Source organism: Sceloporus occidentalis, unplaced genomic scaffold (assembly GCF_023333645.1).
Source record: "Sceloporus occidentalis isolate IW3139 unplaced genomic scaffold, rSceOcc1.0.p SCAF_2, whole genome shotgun sequence".
NCBI classification, from domain to species: domain Eukaryota; kingdom Metazoa; phylum Chordata; class Lepidosauria; order Squamata; family Phrynosomatidae; genus Sceloporus; species Sceloporus occidentalis.
In genome coordinates this window covers 115,992,814-116,007,614 of record NW_028316982.1, presented here as the reverse complement: position 1 = coordinate 116,007,614, position 14,801 = coordinate 115,992,814, and the positions used below count along the sequence as shown (strand labels likewise).

Here is a 14,801-nt window from a genome sequence, read left to right as displayed (position 1 = left end):
ATCTTCCGTGTACCAGGGCTTTTGTTTGGAAGCGGGCCTGAGAGGGCGCTTGGGAGCGATACTGTGTATAGCCCTGGAAAGACCGGTATCCCAGATACCAGTCAGGGCATCAACAGAGTCGCCGTCATTTCCAACCATGTGCCCCTCTAAGGCTTCCTGGAACCTTCTGGGTTCCATCAGCCTTCGAGGGTGGACCATCCTAATAGGTCCCCCACCCCCGGGGGGGATCTGGGTAGAAGCCTTGATTTTTGCCTCCACCAGGAAATGATCCGTCCATGCCAGGGCGGAAATATTAGTTATTTCCGCCCACGGATTTTCCGCATCCGTACAAAAGACCAGATCGAGTGTATTACCCGCAAAATGCGTCGGACCCGAGACCAATTGGGACAGGCCCATGGCTGCCATGGTATCCATGAATTTCCGAGCCGCACCGGGTGGAATATAGTTGGCCAGGAAGGGGATGTTGAAGTCACCCAGGACAAGTAGCCTGGGTGTTTCCAGCATCAGCTCCGAGACCAACTGTGTCAGCTCGTTAAGGGAGTCTGTTAGCGCACGGGGTGGCCAATACACCAACAAAATCCCTAGACTGTCCCTGTCCTTCAGGGTCAAGTAAATACACTCAATGAAGGAAGTTTGACGGACGTGGTTCCTGGTAAGAGACAAGGTGTTCTTATGTACCAAGGCAACACCCCCCCCCCCCCCCGTCCACCTAACCTGGGCTGGTCCTTCACTGAAAACCCGGCCGGGAGGGCCTGAGCCCACACAGCATCCCCCTCAGGCCCGAGCCAGGTTTCAGTAATGCAAGCCAGGTCACAATTGCTATCTGCAAGCAGATCATGGACAATGTGGGTTTTGTTGTTAATGGACCTGGCATTGCACAGGAGCAGAGACAGGGTTTGTGGCACGGTTGGAATGACCCTCAGGTCCTTTTGGTTAGGAGGGGGACAGGAAGGAGAGATAGATATTAAGCATCGATCTCGCCTTCCTCTGTAACGCAAGTCCACACTCCTACCGCCATACTTCCCCCTGCCCCACACCATCTCAATGGGAGCTCCGCTCGTGCAGAAGTTACCCTCTACCTCCCCAGCCAAAGCATTCCCCACATCCATATCCTCCCCCTCCCCCTACCGAACAACAATAAGAACAGACTCTGACTCTGACAATTGCAGGGTTGGCAGTTCAAGGCCCAAGTGCTGCATGATGAAGTGAGCTCCCATCACTAGTCCTGGTTTTTGCCAACCTAGCAGTTTGAAAGTGTGTAAAAGTGCAAGTTGGTAAATAGGCACCACTTTGGTGGGATGGTAATAGCATTCTGTGCAGTTATGCTGGCTATATGGATCACTGAGTTATCTTTGACAAGGCTGGCTCTTTGGCTTAGATGGGCATAGCACCGTACAGTTGGACATGACTTGACAACCTTGCCAAAGGGAAATACTTTTACTTTTACCTTTAGGGGAACTCAAATTTTACAAAGACAATGTTCCAACAGTGCTACCAACATAACTCTCTTTCATGTGATATGGATAATAACAAAGTGGTTGAAAATCACCAGCAGCTTTTAAAATACAGTGTGCCCGCGTTATAAGTGGATTTGAGCATACACTCAACTCTGCATGGAGCCACGTGGAGCGCAAGGGGTGGCGCATCCCATTATAATGAATGGGGTGCGTGCCCTTAGTGTGTGTGCGCCGCCGTGCCGCCGCCGAGTGCACAAGACCCATTCAAGTGAATGGGGCTCGAGCATACACGGTATTTGGCTTACGTGGGGGGGGGGGGTCTGGAACAGATCCCCCACATAAGCCAAGGGACCACTGTAATACAAAATTTGAAACAGTTTATAGATACAGTCTACAACAGCTCAGCAGAGGAGTGGTTTTCTAATCTATGACTCTTTATGTAATCCACTGTAATACAATTTTTAAAACAGACATGGTTACAAAATTTAGAATATATAAATGTATTTATATCTCAGCAAAGTGAATTTTTAAATATTAGACATAACTGTGTGCAAAAAAATTGTAAGAAATGTTAAGAAATTGATGTTCCAGTACTTTCATGAACAAATTTGACAGGTCAGCTTCTTCGTTAAATAATATATTCAGTACATATTCAAAATAAATGCTCCTAAAGAGGTGAAGGATGTCTGTTTGTCATGGTGCATAAATATCTTTAGCACGTATCATGGGTTTATCATGCAGTTTTTTGTGATTGGAAGGCAAACACAGATTGCACATTTTATTGCTGAAGTATGTATCTTGGAGGAAATCCCGGTATGTGAGGGCAAAACACGTTAATAAAAGGGAATATGGATTCTTCTTGACATCTAGTTTGAGTCATGTATTTCTTATGTATGTTATTAAACTGTTTTGGGATGTTCTTTCCAGTTTGCAGAATGATTAGTTTGAGCTGTATTAGCATTTTAAAAAACCCTCTCAATTTAATTCTTGCTATATACATTGTTATTTTTTTTTAGTTTACAATTCAGCTTTAATATACAGTGCACCCGCATCATACTCGGGCGCACTATACGCAGGTTTCAGCATACACTGAAAGCCGCGAGGGAGCCCATGGGAGCCCGCGGGCGCAAGGGGCAGCGCATCCCATTAAGATTAATGGGGCGCGCACCCGCCGCCACACCGCTGTACCATGCACGAGCCCCATTACTTTCAATGAGGCTCAAGCACACGTGTTCTTTTACGCGGGGGTGTGTGTCTGGAATGGATCCCCCGTGTAAAAAAAGGGCGCACTGTACACCCATTTTCCTTTAATAAAAAATGTAAGAGCTCCACCTCACGTGCTAAATGGCTTATTTTTAACAGTGCAATTCAGGCATTTATTCCCTGGTCTTCAATTCAAGGTTGTCTTTTGATACAAAAGTATAAAATAGCTTAATAAAACCTAAGTTAAAAACAAATCTAAAAGAGCTGGGAAAATACTAAAAAGATTTACACCAGGTGATAAAAAGATACACCCAGTACAAGTGAACTTTTCCTGGGGAGAGAGTTCCAGACATGTGGCCCACCTCAGAGAAAGCCCTGTCTAGCCTTCAGCTGCTTCACCACTGATGTTGGTGGAACCTGCAGAGGAGCCTGTGTGAAAGATTTCAATATCCAGGCAGATTAATATCTGAAAAGGCATTTTGGTTTCAGTTCTGTGTATAAAGACCTGCTGGTTAGATTGTGGCATGAATTTTCTATATTTAGCTGCCTTTATGACACCTATTTTTATCTAAAGGGATGTGGTGACTTAGCAATTAATATGTTGACTCTGACAGCCAAAAGGTCGGCAGGTTGAGGCCCAAGCACCACATGATGGAGTGAGTTCCATTACCAGCTTCTTCTAACCTAGCAGTTGGAAAACATGTAGATAAATAGGTACCACTTTGGTGGAAAGGTAACTGTGTTCTGTGTAGTCATGCTGGCCACATAACAATGGAGTTGTGTTTGACAATGGAGATTATTGCATTTCCTTTCCTCCTGTGATAGAAGCAGGATGTAACTTTACAAAGGTGGTTCTTATTGCATTTTTCTGTTGCCAGGCAGTACACAACCCGTATTCAACTAGGGCTTCTGCCGCAGCTTTTCAAGAATAGAAAATACATTCTTGTCAATGGGAAACCTTTACATTTATATGGCACTTTAAACAATGTGTGTGTATGTGTGTGTGTATGTACACAAATACACATACACACACATGTACGTAACTGTAGGATTTAGGTCAGCGGTCTTTTCATAATGCATTTTTGAAATGTCTGCCCAAAAGTCATACAACTTGATATTTATTTTTCCTTTTTAGTTGCCTTTGGCCTCTACTTTCCCAGGAAAGAATATCATGAGAATGTCTATCTTGACCAGCCGGCAGGAACCCCTCTTTTGCAGATCCATGCCTTGAAAGATTCTGAGGAGGAAGAAATCTACTTTTGGCTGTGCCCACAGCTCCATATTCCAAGAGCTGGAAATAAGGACAATCTCTGGTTTCAAATAAAAGAAAAATCAGGACTTCTTTTCCTCAATAGGACTCTGGATAGAGAAGACTTCGAAACACTATGTAAGTCATGCAGGTGAAAGCATCCCTCCAGCAGCATAAATGGCGTATGATATTGACCTTCATTTCCATCTGGCAGGAATTATTCAGATAGAGATGGATATCACATTGAAATGGCTTTTTTTCCTCTAGCGAGCTGAGCATAGTCTAAACCTCTTCATTTGCAGAATATTGTAGCATTGTAAAATATTCTTACTATTTTTGAACGAGAGCAGTAGCTGTTACAGCAGAAGCAACAGAGATTTTTGCTGGCACATTACAGACTTTATTGATTGGTTCTGGCATGAATTTTCTATATTAAGCTGTTTTTATAATGCCATAAACAAATGAGTTTCAAAAATACCACACTAAGAAAAAATGCATTGGTCATAGGATGATTCAGTTTTCTCATGAGAATTTTAGTTTCAGATAAAATAGAAAATTCATGACACATTAATTTAAAACTCGGGGGAGCAGCAGGCCTCAAGTGGCACTTGAAACTAGCAGTTTATTATACAAAGATGGTATGTTATACTTTAAACCAGTGGCCTTCATGCATACAGCTCTAGTTATTTCAATTAAAACTATTCATTGCTCTAGTTTTAGTACATTGCTCTAATTAATTTTGCAGACTGGTATTTTGGAGCAGTTTCCAAAGGGAATTTTTCTGAGGTGGGTTTCATGTTAAGCCATATATGTTATTTGCATGCTTGCTTTTTGTTCATGCTGATATTCCATGGTGACTTGGGTTCCCAGAGAAACTAGATGGGGATAGACAAAAAGAGAGAGACAAGAAAAGAGAGATAGACTTGAGGGGGGGTGGAATCCTGTTAGAGATAGATGATAGATAGATAGATAGATAGATAGATAGATAGATAGATAGCACAGCTCACAAAATGAGGAATTCTTGTATGCTGTCTTATAACCCTCTTCATTTCTAATAGTTGCAGGCAACTGGATGTCAATGCCAAAGCTCATGCTCCAAGTTTACCTAACTTCTCAACCTTTCCAAGGAAAAGAATGCAGAGACTCATACATCAAGGCACTGGTGAAACTTTCCATTATCAACGCCACTATGCCAGCTTGTGATTCTGTGTCTCCAAACCAGCTGTGTTTTTCCAATATGGATCTCTCTTTTCACATCAAGGAGAACAAACCACCAGGGACATTTCATCAGCTCCAACCGCTTTCTCCACAACACCAGTGCCACAATGCAAGCATTTCCTATGAGGTGATAGCAGGTAAAACAACGGTCATTTTGTGGGATTTCAGTAGGATACCTGGGACATCATTTGGAAACCTATACTGCAAAATTTTCAATACAGTAGAAGCTATACTATTTCTTTCTCGATTAAATTCCTTTTACATTTTGATTCAAAAGATAGCCACAGATTTAATGGCCACAGCTACTTTATTGGAAATATTTCATTATTTTTGTCAAAGCATTGAATAATAAGCACTGTATTGCTGGTGGTTGATAATGCTATCAATGTGTGAGGAACAATGGGACTGGACAACATAGAGCATGGGATTGTTGAAAACTTAGAAAAACTATGTGTCCATTTTGCTAAAACATTAGAAGTAAAAAGTATTCTGGAAATGGATTCTAGTGGACAGGGTTTTAACAAGCCAAACTTGTGGATAGGAATCTTATGCATCTTATTCTATTCTATTTAATTCTATTCTATTCTCTTTATTTATTTAATGTATATTCATCCTTTTTCCTGATATGGGATTATTCTATATACAGGTTGAATCTCCTTTATCTGGAATTCCAAAATCTGAAATACTCCAAATTCCAAACCTTTTTTGATGAGTGCCTGAGATAGTGAAACCTTTGTTTCTAATGTTTCAGTGTACACAAACTTTGTTTCATGCACAAAATTATTAAAAATATTAAGTATAAAATTACTTTCAGACTATGTTTATAAGCCTTTAAAAAAATCCTAAATGACTTCTGAAGCAAACAAGGACATCTACTCATCCCTAGAAAACATGCTGAAGGACAATAGAGACTTAGTATCCTGGCTACTATAAGGTATACATGAAACATAAATGAATTTCATATTTAGACATGTGTCCCATCTCATTAAGTATATGCAGATATTCTGAAATCAGGGGAAAAAAATCCAAAATCCAAAACACTTTTGTTCCCAAGCATTTTGGATAAGGGAGACTCAGCCTGTAAATTGTCTGTGAAATTGTTTTAAAATTACTGTGTTTCAAGCTTACCTTTGTAGTTTGAAAAGCCAGAATAGAGGCATTGTGAACAATAGATGATAGTTCTTTAAGTCCCAATTTTAGTAAGGTGTTGGTGGTCTCAAAATAAGAAATTTGGATGACAGGGCATGGGCACTTTATATAACACTGTTGTGAATTGCCAGGACACTAAGTCTCTTGTTCTTCAGCACAATTTCTAGGGATGAATAGATGTCCTTGTTTGCTTCAGGGGTCATTAGGATTTTTTAAAATTTTCTTTGAACTGCTTAAAAAACCTTTGGTTGTCAAGGAAAGGTTGCAAAAAAAAAATACCCGACAATAACAGGTAGTGGACCTATGCAGCCTCTCATTAAACAGAACCTTGAAACATTAAAAACATTAGCTACCAGATAGTTCAGCTAATTCAGCAGAAAACAAGCATCCACTTTAAAATCATTATTAGGAGCCAGAGTTCATCCAGTAATAGTGTAGGAAAGTCATACCAGAAAGGAAATATTGATTAGACCATATTGTAGTGGAGTGTTCCATAGCTGTGATACTGCTATAGAGAAAGCCATGTATCCATTGTTCTTCTGGTAAAGTATACATGGAACGGGATCCAAAGGATGTTGTTAATGCATCATGTATCATGAACAGCTACAGCTGTGTTGGTATGTATGTATGTATGTATTTATGTATGTATTCATACTGTATTCCAGATGAAGGGTTACCATTTCTTTACAATGAGGACACCACAAGTATTAGAGTGGCACAGCCTTTGGATAGGGAAGAGCGAGAAAAATATGAGCTGATTGCCAAGTGTACAGTGAGAGACGATTCCAAGGAGATTTCCCAGGAGGTGGCCTTACTTGTAAATGTGTTTGATGAAGATGACATGCCACCCTTCCTGCCGAATGGCACTACCACAGCAGATGCTGTCGTGGAATTCAGTAGGAAAGAGGTAATGTTTCATGAGGATGTTGTTGTTATTATTATTATTATTATTATTATTAACCTTCATTTATGAAGCGCTGTAAATTTACACAGCGCTGTACATGCAATCTTTTTAGTTAGACGGTTCCCTACCCTCGGGCTTACAATCTAAAAAGACATGGCACAGAAGGAGAAGGGAGTGGTGGAGGGAAAGCCTAAGAGGTCCAGCAGTTCCTCTGTACCTCCGAGGCCTGGACCAAGGCAGATGGACTGGAGGGAGGGCTTGGCTTCATAATGGAAGGTTAATCTTCAACCAGGGAAAATACATACTCTCAAGTAGGATAATACATACACAGTACATAGCAATACAGGAAATGGTTTGATAAACAGACACTAAAAGACCTGCTGGTCATGATGTTTGTGGATATCTTGTCAGATTTGCACTTCTTTCCACAGTTATTGAACAGAGAGATTTGTGGGTCTTCTTCTAAGTGTGTATACATTTTATTTACTTATTTCTTTAAAACATTAAAAAAAAAACCTTTTAGACAGGCAGAAAGAAGTTAAAAGTAGCATTAGCATGTAGGGATGTAAACAGTATTTACCCCCCAGAAGAGTTGTAGACTAACACTCAAACCACTACATCACACTGGCTCTCCTCTGTTATTTTAGGAACATAACTATATTATATACATAATAAAAATATAACAGTTTTTGGGTGTAAAATTACCGTGTTTGGTGTATTCAGTGTTTATGGTTGTTACAAAGGCATCTGCAAAGTCCTGAACTGGAAGGAACGTTTAGTTTTGTCAGTTTGTTAGGAGCAAACAAAACTCAAGGGGAAAAAAAATAGAAGAAACCATCAATATAAGTACGAGAATACAGAGGAAATTATTGTTCTTTAAAAGTTCTCCCTAGCATCAAACAGGCATAAACTATTCATTCCCATAAAAAGAAATAGGAAAAAGAAATCAAGATAATGATCATGCTATCTCTACTGAGAGGCCACCTACTTTTGGTCCTTGTCAAGATAGATCATGCTGCCTGAATTGTCTCTGCTCCAGCTGGTAATGAGAGAAACTGGTGCCTAAACCTGCTGTTCTTCTACCTACCTTCCCTTCTTCCTCCCCCTCTCCCCTCACTTGTTCATAATGTCTTTGAGACTGCAAAATAAAGAGCAGAACCAGAGATGGGAATTATATGGCCCTCTGCCCAGCATAAAAAACCCCAGAAGATTTAACCCAAAAAGCCTCAGTAGAGATGATGGAGTATGAAAATGTGACTTTGGAGTTGTTTATAAACACAAATGGACTGTGGTTGGGTGTTATATGCAAATATTGGATTCTGCTTATCCAAGTTTTCTTCTACTTCTAAAAGCACTCCATTAATGCAAAACTATTTCATTAAAATTTGATGTTCATCATTCATGTTGCTTATGAGTTTGGAGGCAAAATGGGGTTCTCCCCAAGTTTAGTGACTTCTGCATATTCAGGGGATTTCCTAGGTATACAGAAATATATAAGTCTATACATTTTTTAAAAAGGAGTTATAAACTAATGAAAGATTCTGAAAACATCTTGGGTCTGTGAAATGTTGAAAGCATATGGAGCATCAAAGGGTGCAGAGATAAAAAAAATATTAGAATATCTCATGTCATTGTCTGGAGAGGAAAATTCCTGATTCATGTTTGTTGGTTTGTTTATATATATCATATTTATGTGAAATAAAAATCAGTATTTTTTGTTCTGAAAATCATTGAAGGTATTTTCAGACTTTCAGGCAGTACATATTGTCAGTTCAAAATGTTCATTGCTTTCAAAAACCTATAATCTGTCTTCAGTATTGAAGAGCTGCTATACACCCTTGCACTTCACTGCTGCCACAGAGTAATATGGTTATAGTTTTTGGAATCCACATTTATATATCATCAAAACATCATTTTCTTGCAAGGATGCACACCTGAAGGATGGATGAATCTATCCATTTTTTTTGTCTCACGTTCAAATGTTTCTAATTTCCAGTTCTTTCAGTCATATTTATGAAGAGAGTTGCAAAGTTGGGAACTTGATAGAGAAAATGAACTAAAAAAAAACCCTCTTCCTTTTGTGCTGCCAAATTGAGTAAAGTACAGCTTTTCCCGGCAATCAGAACCTGAAGTGCCATTCAGAAAACAAGGTGACAACTCTCATTTGGCATCACAAAAGTTCAGTATCACAAATAGTTGAATAAATAAGCATTCAAAGCCAAAATTTTAAGAGGCAAGACCTCCAACCTTCTCTTCTTCAATGGGTGAATCTCAAAATTTCAGTTTCTACTCTGTCTTATTTTATGAAGAAATGTGCTAATTTTGGAAATTTCTTGTCAAAAATGAACTAAATTACATTCTCATCTATTCCTAATTGGAATTCTTTTTAATACCATTTCAGAATTTATATACAATATCCCAACAGATGTATAATTACACACACAGTGTTTAAAAGATAGGCATGTTATTTCTCTTGATGCCAGATTTTGTGCAAGAGGAACTTTCCATATTTGGATGTTTGCTGCCACCAACTGGCCAAAATGATCCTCGTTCAGTTTTTTCCAGCCACATCTATTTTTAATCCATACCACTGAAAGTGAAGGATCAATGGATGCTGTTAAATAACTGGCCACCAGCAAGGTTAATCGTGTATGCAACAGCGGTGTAAGATAGCATATCTGCAGAGGGCAGAGCCAACAATCCAGGTCATGTAGGAGTCCCTTTCTAGCTAAGTTAAAATGAATGGAACCTGCACAGCAACAGCATCTGGTGAATTGCATTCAAGGCCTTCATATTTCAGTCCTTTAAATAAGGGCAGGGTATTCTCTTTCCCATTTTTGTGGCTTTCATTGCCCACGTTAAATTTGGCATAATATCATTGAATTTGATATGCAGTGACAGTTTACTCTAAAAACGGGATGGGTGAGAAATGTGTGCTTTATTTTAAAGCAGAATTGCAGAATTGCTCCCCTGGTGGTGCATTTCTAGTTTGAAACGATGTATATGCTCCCCATTCATCTTGTTTTGCAAAGAATAAGTGTGTGTGTTTTGGTGTGTAGGATCTTGTTACTTTTGTTGTGCTGTCAAAATGTGGCAGATATGACAGTGTGCTTAGGTCCAGTGTGTTTCCTGCCCCTGGGAAATTTCCAACCACTACGTAAATAAATCCAGAATAATCTTTCGGACCAAATTCACAGAGCTGCATAATGAGAAGATCATAAATTATTTTGATTCTATTTCTAGTCGCACTGGCTTTTCAGACTGGCCGTTTAGGCCAGCCTGGGGGCGCAGTCGGGCGTTATGTCCACATGACACATGCCTCAACTCTATCCCCCAGGACACCGTGACGCCATGTGCTGCTCCACATGGTGTGTGGTGTCATGGTACTCCTCTGGCGCTGTGTCTGCACGATGCACTGCTGAAGGAGCATCTTATAGTCATGGCTATTGCACCCTTTCCAGGGCTCAAAAAGGAGCCGCTTTTTGCAGCTCCTTTTTGCACCCTGGAAAGCCTGGATTGGGGCCATGGCATGTCGTTGCTGCAACCCCGCTCCGGCTAATAAAGTGGTGGTGATATTATATGATATTATTCTCACTAATTTTAATTTCAGAGCTGACACCATTGGAGGTAGAGCCAGTCAAATGCTTTTTCGCTCCAACCCCCAGTGAGCTTCCGGGGGAGGGGGGTATTCAGTCTGCTTGGATAAACCCCAATACAGTCCACCCTCCACTTTCATTGTGATAAGGGGCAAAAGACCCTTGTGAAAGTGAAGAAAATGTGAATATTGTAAGGCCCCCCCCCCCAAAAAAAATAAGCATGCTACAGATTCCTGTAACCAGTGCCAGCACTTGCTTTCCCAGCATGGCACCAGGATGCCTCATCCAGTCTTTAAAAGCCTTCCTAGCCCATAGATCTCCTCCATTCCACTCTTCTTACTCCACATCCTCTTCCTCAATCTCCTGTCCTTCCAACACCACCAGTCCATCACTTACTTTCGAAGCTTAACACCATGACACCTCATCCAGATTTTACACTTCTTTCTAGCCTATTGACCTCCTCCATCCCACTCCTCAATTTTCCAGCACAATTGGGGGGAAGAAAACCTTTGGGCAGTGGCGTTGCCGCATCTGCTGGCACCCAGAGCAGGAGGGGCTTCTGGGGCAGCATGTGCTCCCTTCCCACATGCTGCCCTGTCTTTTTTTCATGAGTGCACATGGGGACTGCACGGGGGAGGGCCTGACCAGTGTCACCACCTCTTCTGGGGTGTCCCCAAGTGTGAGCCAGAGCACCACACAGCCTTTATGATACCACCGCCTTTGGGATAGCTTGTGTTCATAGCTTTTGATCTGAAGGACCTGCAGTGTTACCAAAGGCAGAGGCTGGTGATGTCCTGTAGATCTCAGGAACGATTGCCTTTGCTGTGCTGCTGGGAAGATTCAGCCCTTCCATTAGGCAGGATGAAGATATCTGGTGCAAGCAGCATATTTGGAATAACATTTTTAAAAACAGGAACAAGTTTTACAATTCATAGCAGAGAGGCATTGGAGTTTCCTACCACAGGTATAAAACTGTCTTAGGTAGTATTTGTACTGGAATCTGGTTGACTTTATGGAAGAGGATAACAGTCGAAAGAGTGCTTTGTTTGGACAAATTATTAGGGATTGAAAAGACTGTGTCCTGTTCAAGCAGTGACCAGTTCACTGTCTGCATAACTAAGGACTTTATCACACTGTCAAAAAAGGTAGGAGCATAGCGGAATGCTCCTGTCAATATTGCCCAATAGCATTATGATTATCACACGATGTCTCATGACATTGAGATTATCGCACAGTTATCCCATGAATAGGCATTCTAATGCCGCTTTTTATTCATGGGATTTTCCTGTGAATAAAAAGCAGCACTAGAATGCCTCTTTATTCACAGGGTAATCATGACATCGTGTGAAAGCCATAGTGTTATTGCGCCATATTGCTGGGAGCATCCCGCTATGCTCCCATCTTTTTTGCTAGTCTAATGAAGTCCTTAGAAAAATTAACATTGCAATCACAATCTTACAGACATTACAGAGATTGGTGAAAACTTGGAATGTGAAGGATATTTGCCAAATTTCTTATTCTTGACAAGACAATTTGCCAGCTTCTACAGGGGTCCTTGCTTCTATTGCAAGGATGAGACAAGAAGCACTTTGGTTTTTGCAAAAATGTTTCTGTACAAAACTTCTGTCTTTTCCTTTTGTGAAGCAAAGCAACAACAAGCGTATAAAGGTTAAAACCTGACTGTTTAAAGCTATTTTAATTTTTTAATGTACTATAACTTGTTAAATTATTTGATGTGTTTGAGCTAATTTTATTCTCAATTTTTTAAATTCTATATTGTTTTAAACTATTTAAATTTATTCTCTTTGTTCACCATCATAACATCTTATGTTAAAGAATGACATATAAATAATTTAATAAATGATAAAACAAGAGTGGACATAAACAATCAATTTAATGTTTTTAATATGTTTTAAAAGTCTGTGCAGGAAGGCAGAAGCCACAGTTGGATAGCTATGCAATTTGGCCAATCTACAGAAGTAGCACTGTTGATGTAATTTGTACAAAAATGTTCTCACAGATGTGAAAAAGTTGAATAGAAATCATTTATCAAGTAAAAGGGGGGGATCTGTGGTTTCTTGTTCTTGCATGTCCAACTGGAAATGAGCAATATGACTCAATGTGTCTCCTGACCCTCTTCTCTTTAAAGGGCACAGTTCTAGCAGCATTAATGGTATATGATGCAGATACCACTCCAATTTTCCCCATAGAGAGTAGCAGGAAGAAGTACACTGGCATAATAAATTCCTCTGATCCGTGGATAAAGGATACTTTTCGAGTGGAGCATATCTTCCATGAGATCTACTTCAGCCCAAATGGCAGCCAAGTGAGGGGAACACGACATGAGTATAGTAAGTCGATGTGCAAACTCTTATTACTAAAGGAAAACTGCAATTTTCCTTATTCATTATTTGAATTGCTAGGGGAAATAGTAACATAATATACAGACAGTAACAAAACTCAAGAAACATCCAGTAGTCAATACTGTAAAGACAATGAGGAACCCACACAGAAGTAATACATTTTTTCAACCAATAGAATCTGTACAGTAGGCCCTTCTTATTCATGGATTCCTTATCCATGGATTTAACCTCCACAGCTTGAAAATATTCCAAAAAATATACATTCCAAAAAGCAAATCTTGATTTCATTATGTTGTGTAAGGGATGCCATTTTACTGTGCCATTTGTATTTAATAGGACTTGAGCATCCACGGATTTTGGTATCCCCCGGGTGTCCTGGAACCACACTCCAGTGGATACCAAGGGCCCACTGTATAAAACAGTAAAACATAATGTACTTGAATGATGTTCTTGGATGGAATTATACATTGCCAAGCTAATTCACAAGGTGAAATTTATTAGGAGCACAGCAGTGTACCTAGTGGGATTTGGATGAACATTGAGCTTTGCAAATTACAATGGATCAACACTGAGCAGCTTATAAATGATAGAAGGGGATCTTCCCTTTGGTGGAGTGGGGCAATTCTACTGGAGCATGTCAGTTCCATGGTAGATAATTTAAAAATCCAGATTGCAGTCTACAGGCTAAGAATGGCACTAAACCAAAGAGCTTGGTAACAGAGCACCACCCCCTACAGTTGGTATGACTAGACATTCCTGTCAAGGGACTAACTGTACCTTTAGTACTAAAGGGACTCATTTACATGTGCTATTCTTAGCCTGTGGATAGCAATCTGTGTTTTCTAAATATCAACCACCAAAAAACCCCATAACAAACACACAAAAAAAGAAGAAGAAACATTGCTTCCATCTCTCTTACATCATCCATTGCTCTTATCTTCCCATAGTTTTCATACCCTTTCCCATTTTTCTTCATACTGTTCTGAGCTTCTATCATTTTTAGACATTGATATCATATCAGAGATGGCTAATTCATTCAGTTTCAGATACCATTCCTCTACTGTTGGTATAATGGTAGATTTCCAATATTTCGCTAAAATCAGTCGGGCGGCCATAATCATATACAACAACATACTTACTTCATCTTGAACTAAATTATCCAATATTGCATCAGTTATATCCAACAAAAATAGTTCTGGGATAAATGGTATATTTTTTAAGTGTAAGTCTTATATTTTTTTGTATCAATTTCCATTTTTTTTTTTTACTTTGCACAGCCACCAAAGAAGATATAAACAACTGCCTTTTTGATTACATTTCCAGCAGTTTGTATTGTCATTTTGGCTATTTTAGCCAGCCTAGTTGGAGTCATATACCCTCTGAAAAACAATTTGTAATAATTCTCTTTTAAGTTGTTACACTTAGTAAAGCGGAGATTTCTTTTCCATACATTCTCCCAACTAGACATGGGTATTTCTTTCCCTATATTTTGAGACCATCTTATCATATTAGTTTTCACTGTCTCTTCTATCATTTCTCTGCTTAACAAAAATTTATAATTTTTTAAAATTAATTTCCCCCTATTTCCTTTAATGATCTTATCAAATTCTGTCTCCTTACTTTCTATACCAATTGTGACCATATCCCTTTTCCAACCTTCTC

At 39.7% G+C, this 14,801-nt stretch overlaps 1 protein-coding gene across 2 annotated transcripts in view; it reads left to right on the top strand.

The window, feature by feature from the left end:
• The window catches only part of LOC149318911 (proto-oncogene tyrosine-protein kinase receptor Ret-like), a 131,464-nt gene that overhangs the window by 66,402 nt on the left and 50,261 nt on the right, over window positions 1-14,801 (top strand). For both annotated transcript variants that reach the window (XM_089510673.1, XM_089510671.1), the window contains 4 exons: window positions 3,796-4,047; window positions 4,968-5,264; window positions 6,942-7,183; window positions 12,926-13,127. In XM_089510673.1, coding sequence (XP_089366799.1) covers window positions 3,796-4,047; window positions 4,968-5,264; window positions 6,942-7,183; window positions 12,926-13,127 — 993 coding nt within the window. The remainder of the gene's footprint in view (window positions 1-3,795; window positions 4,048-4,967; window positions 5,265-6,941; window positions 7,184-12,925; window positions 13,128-14,801) is intronic.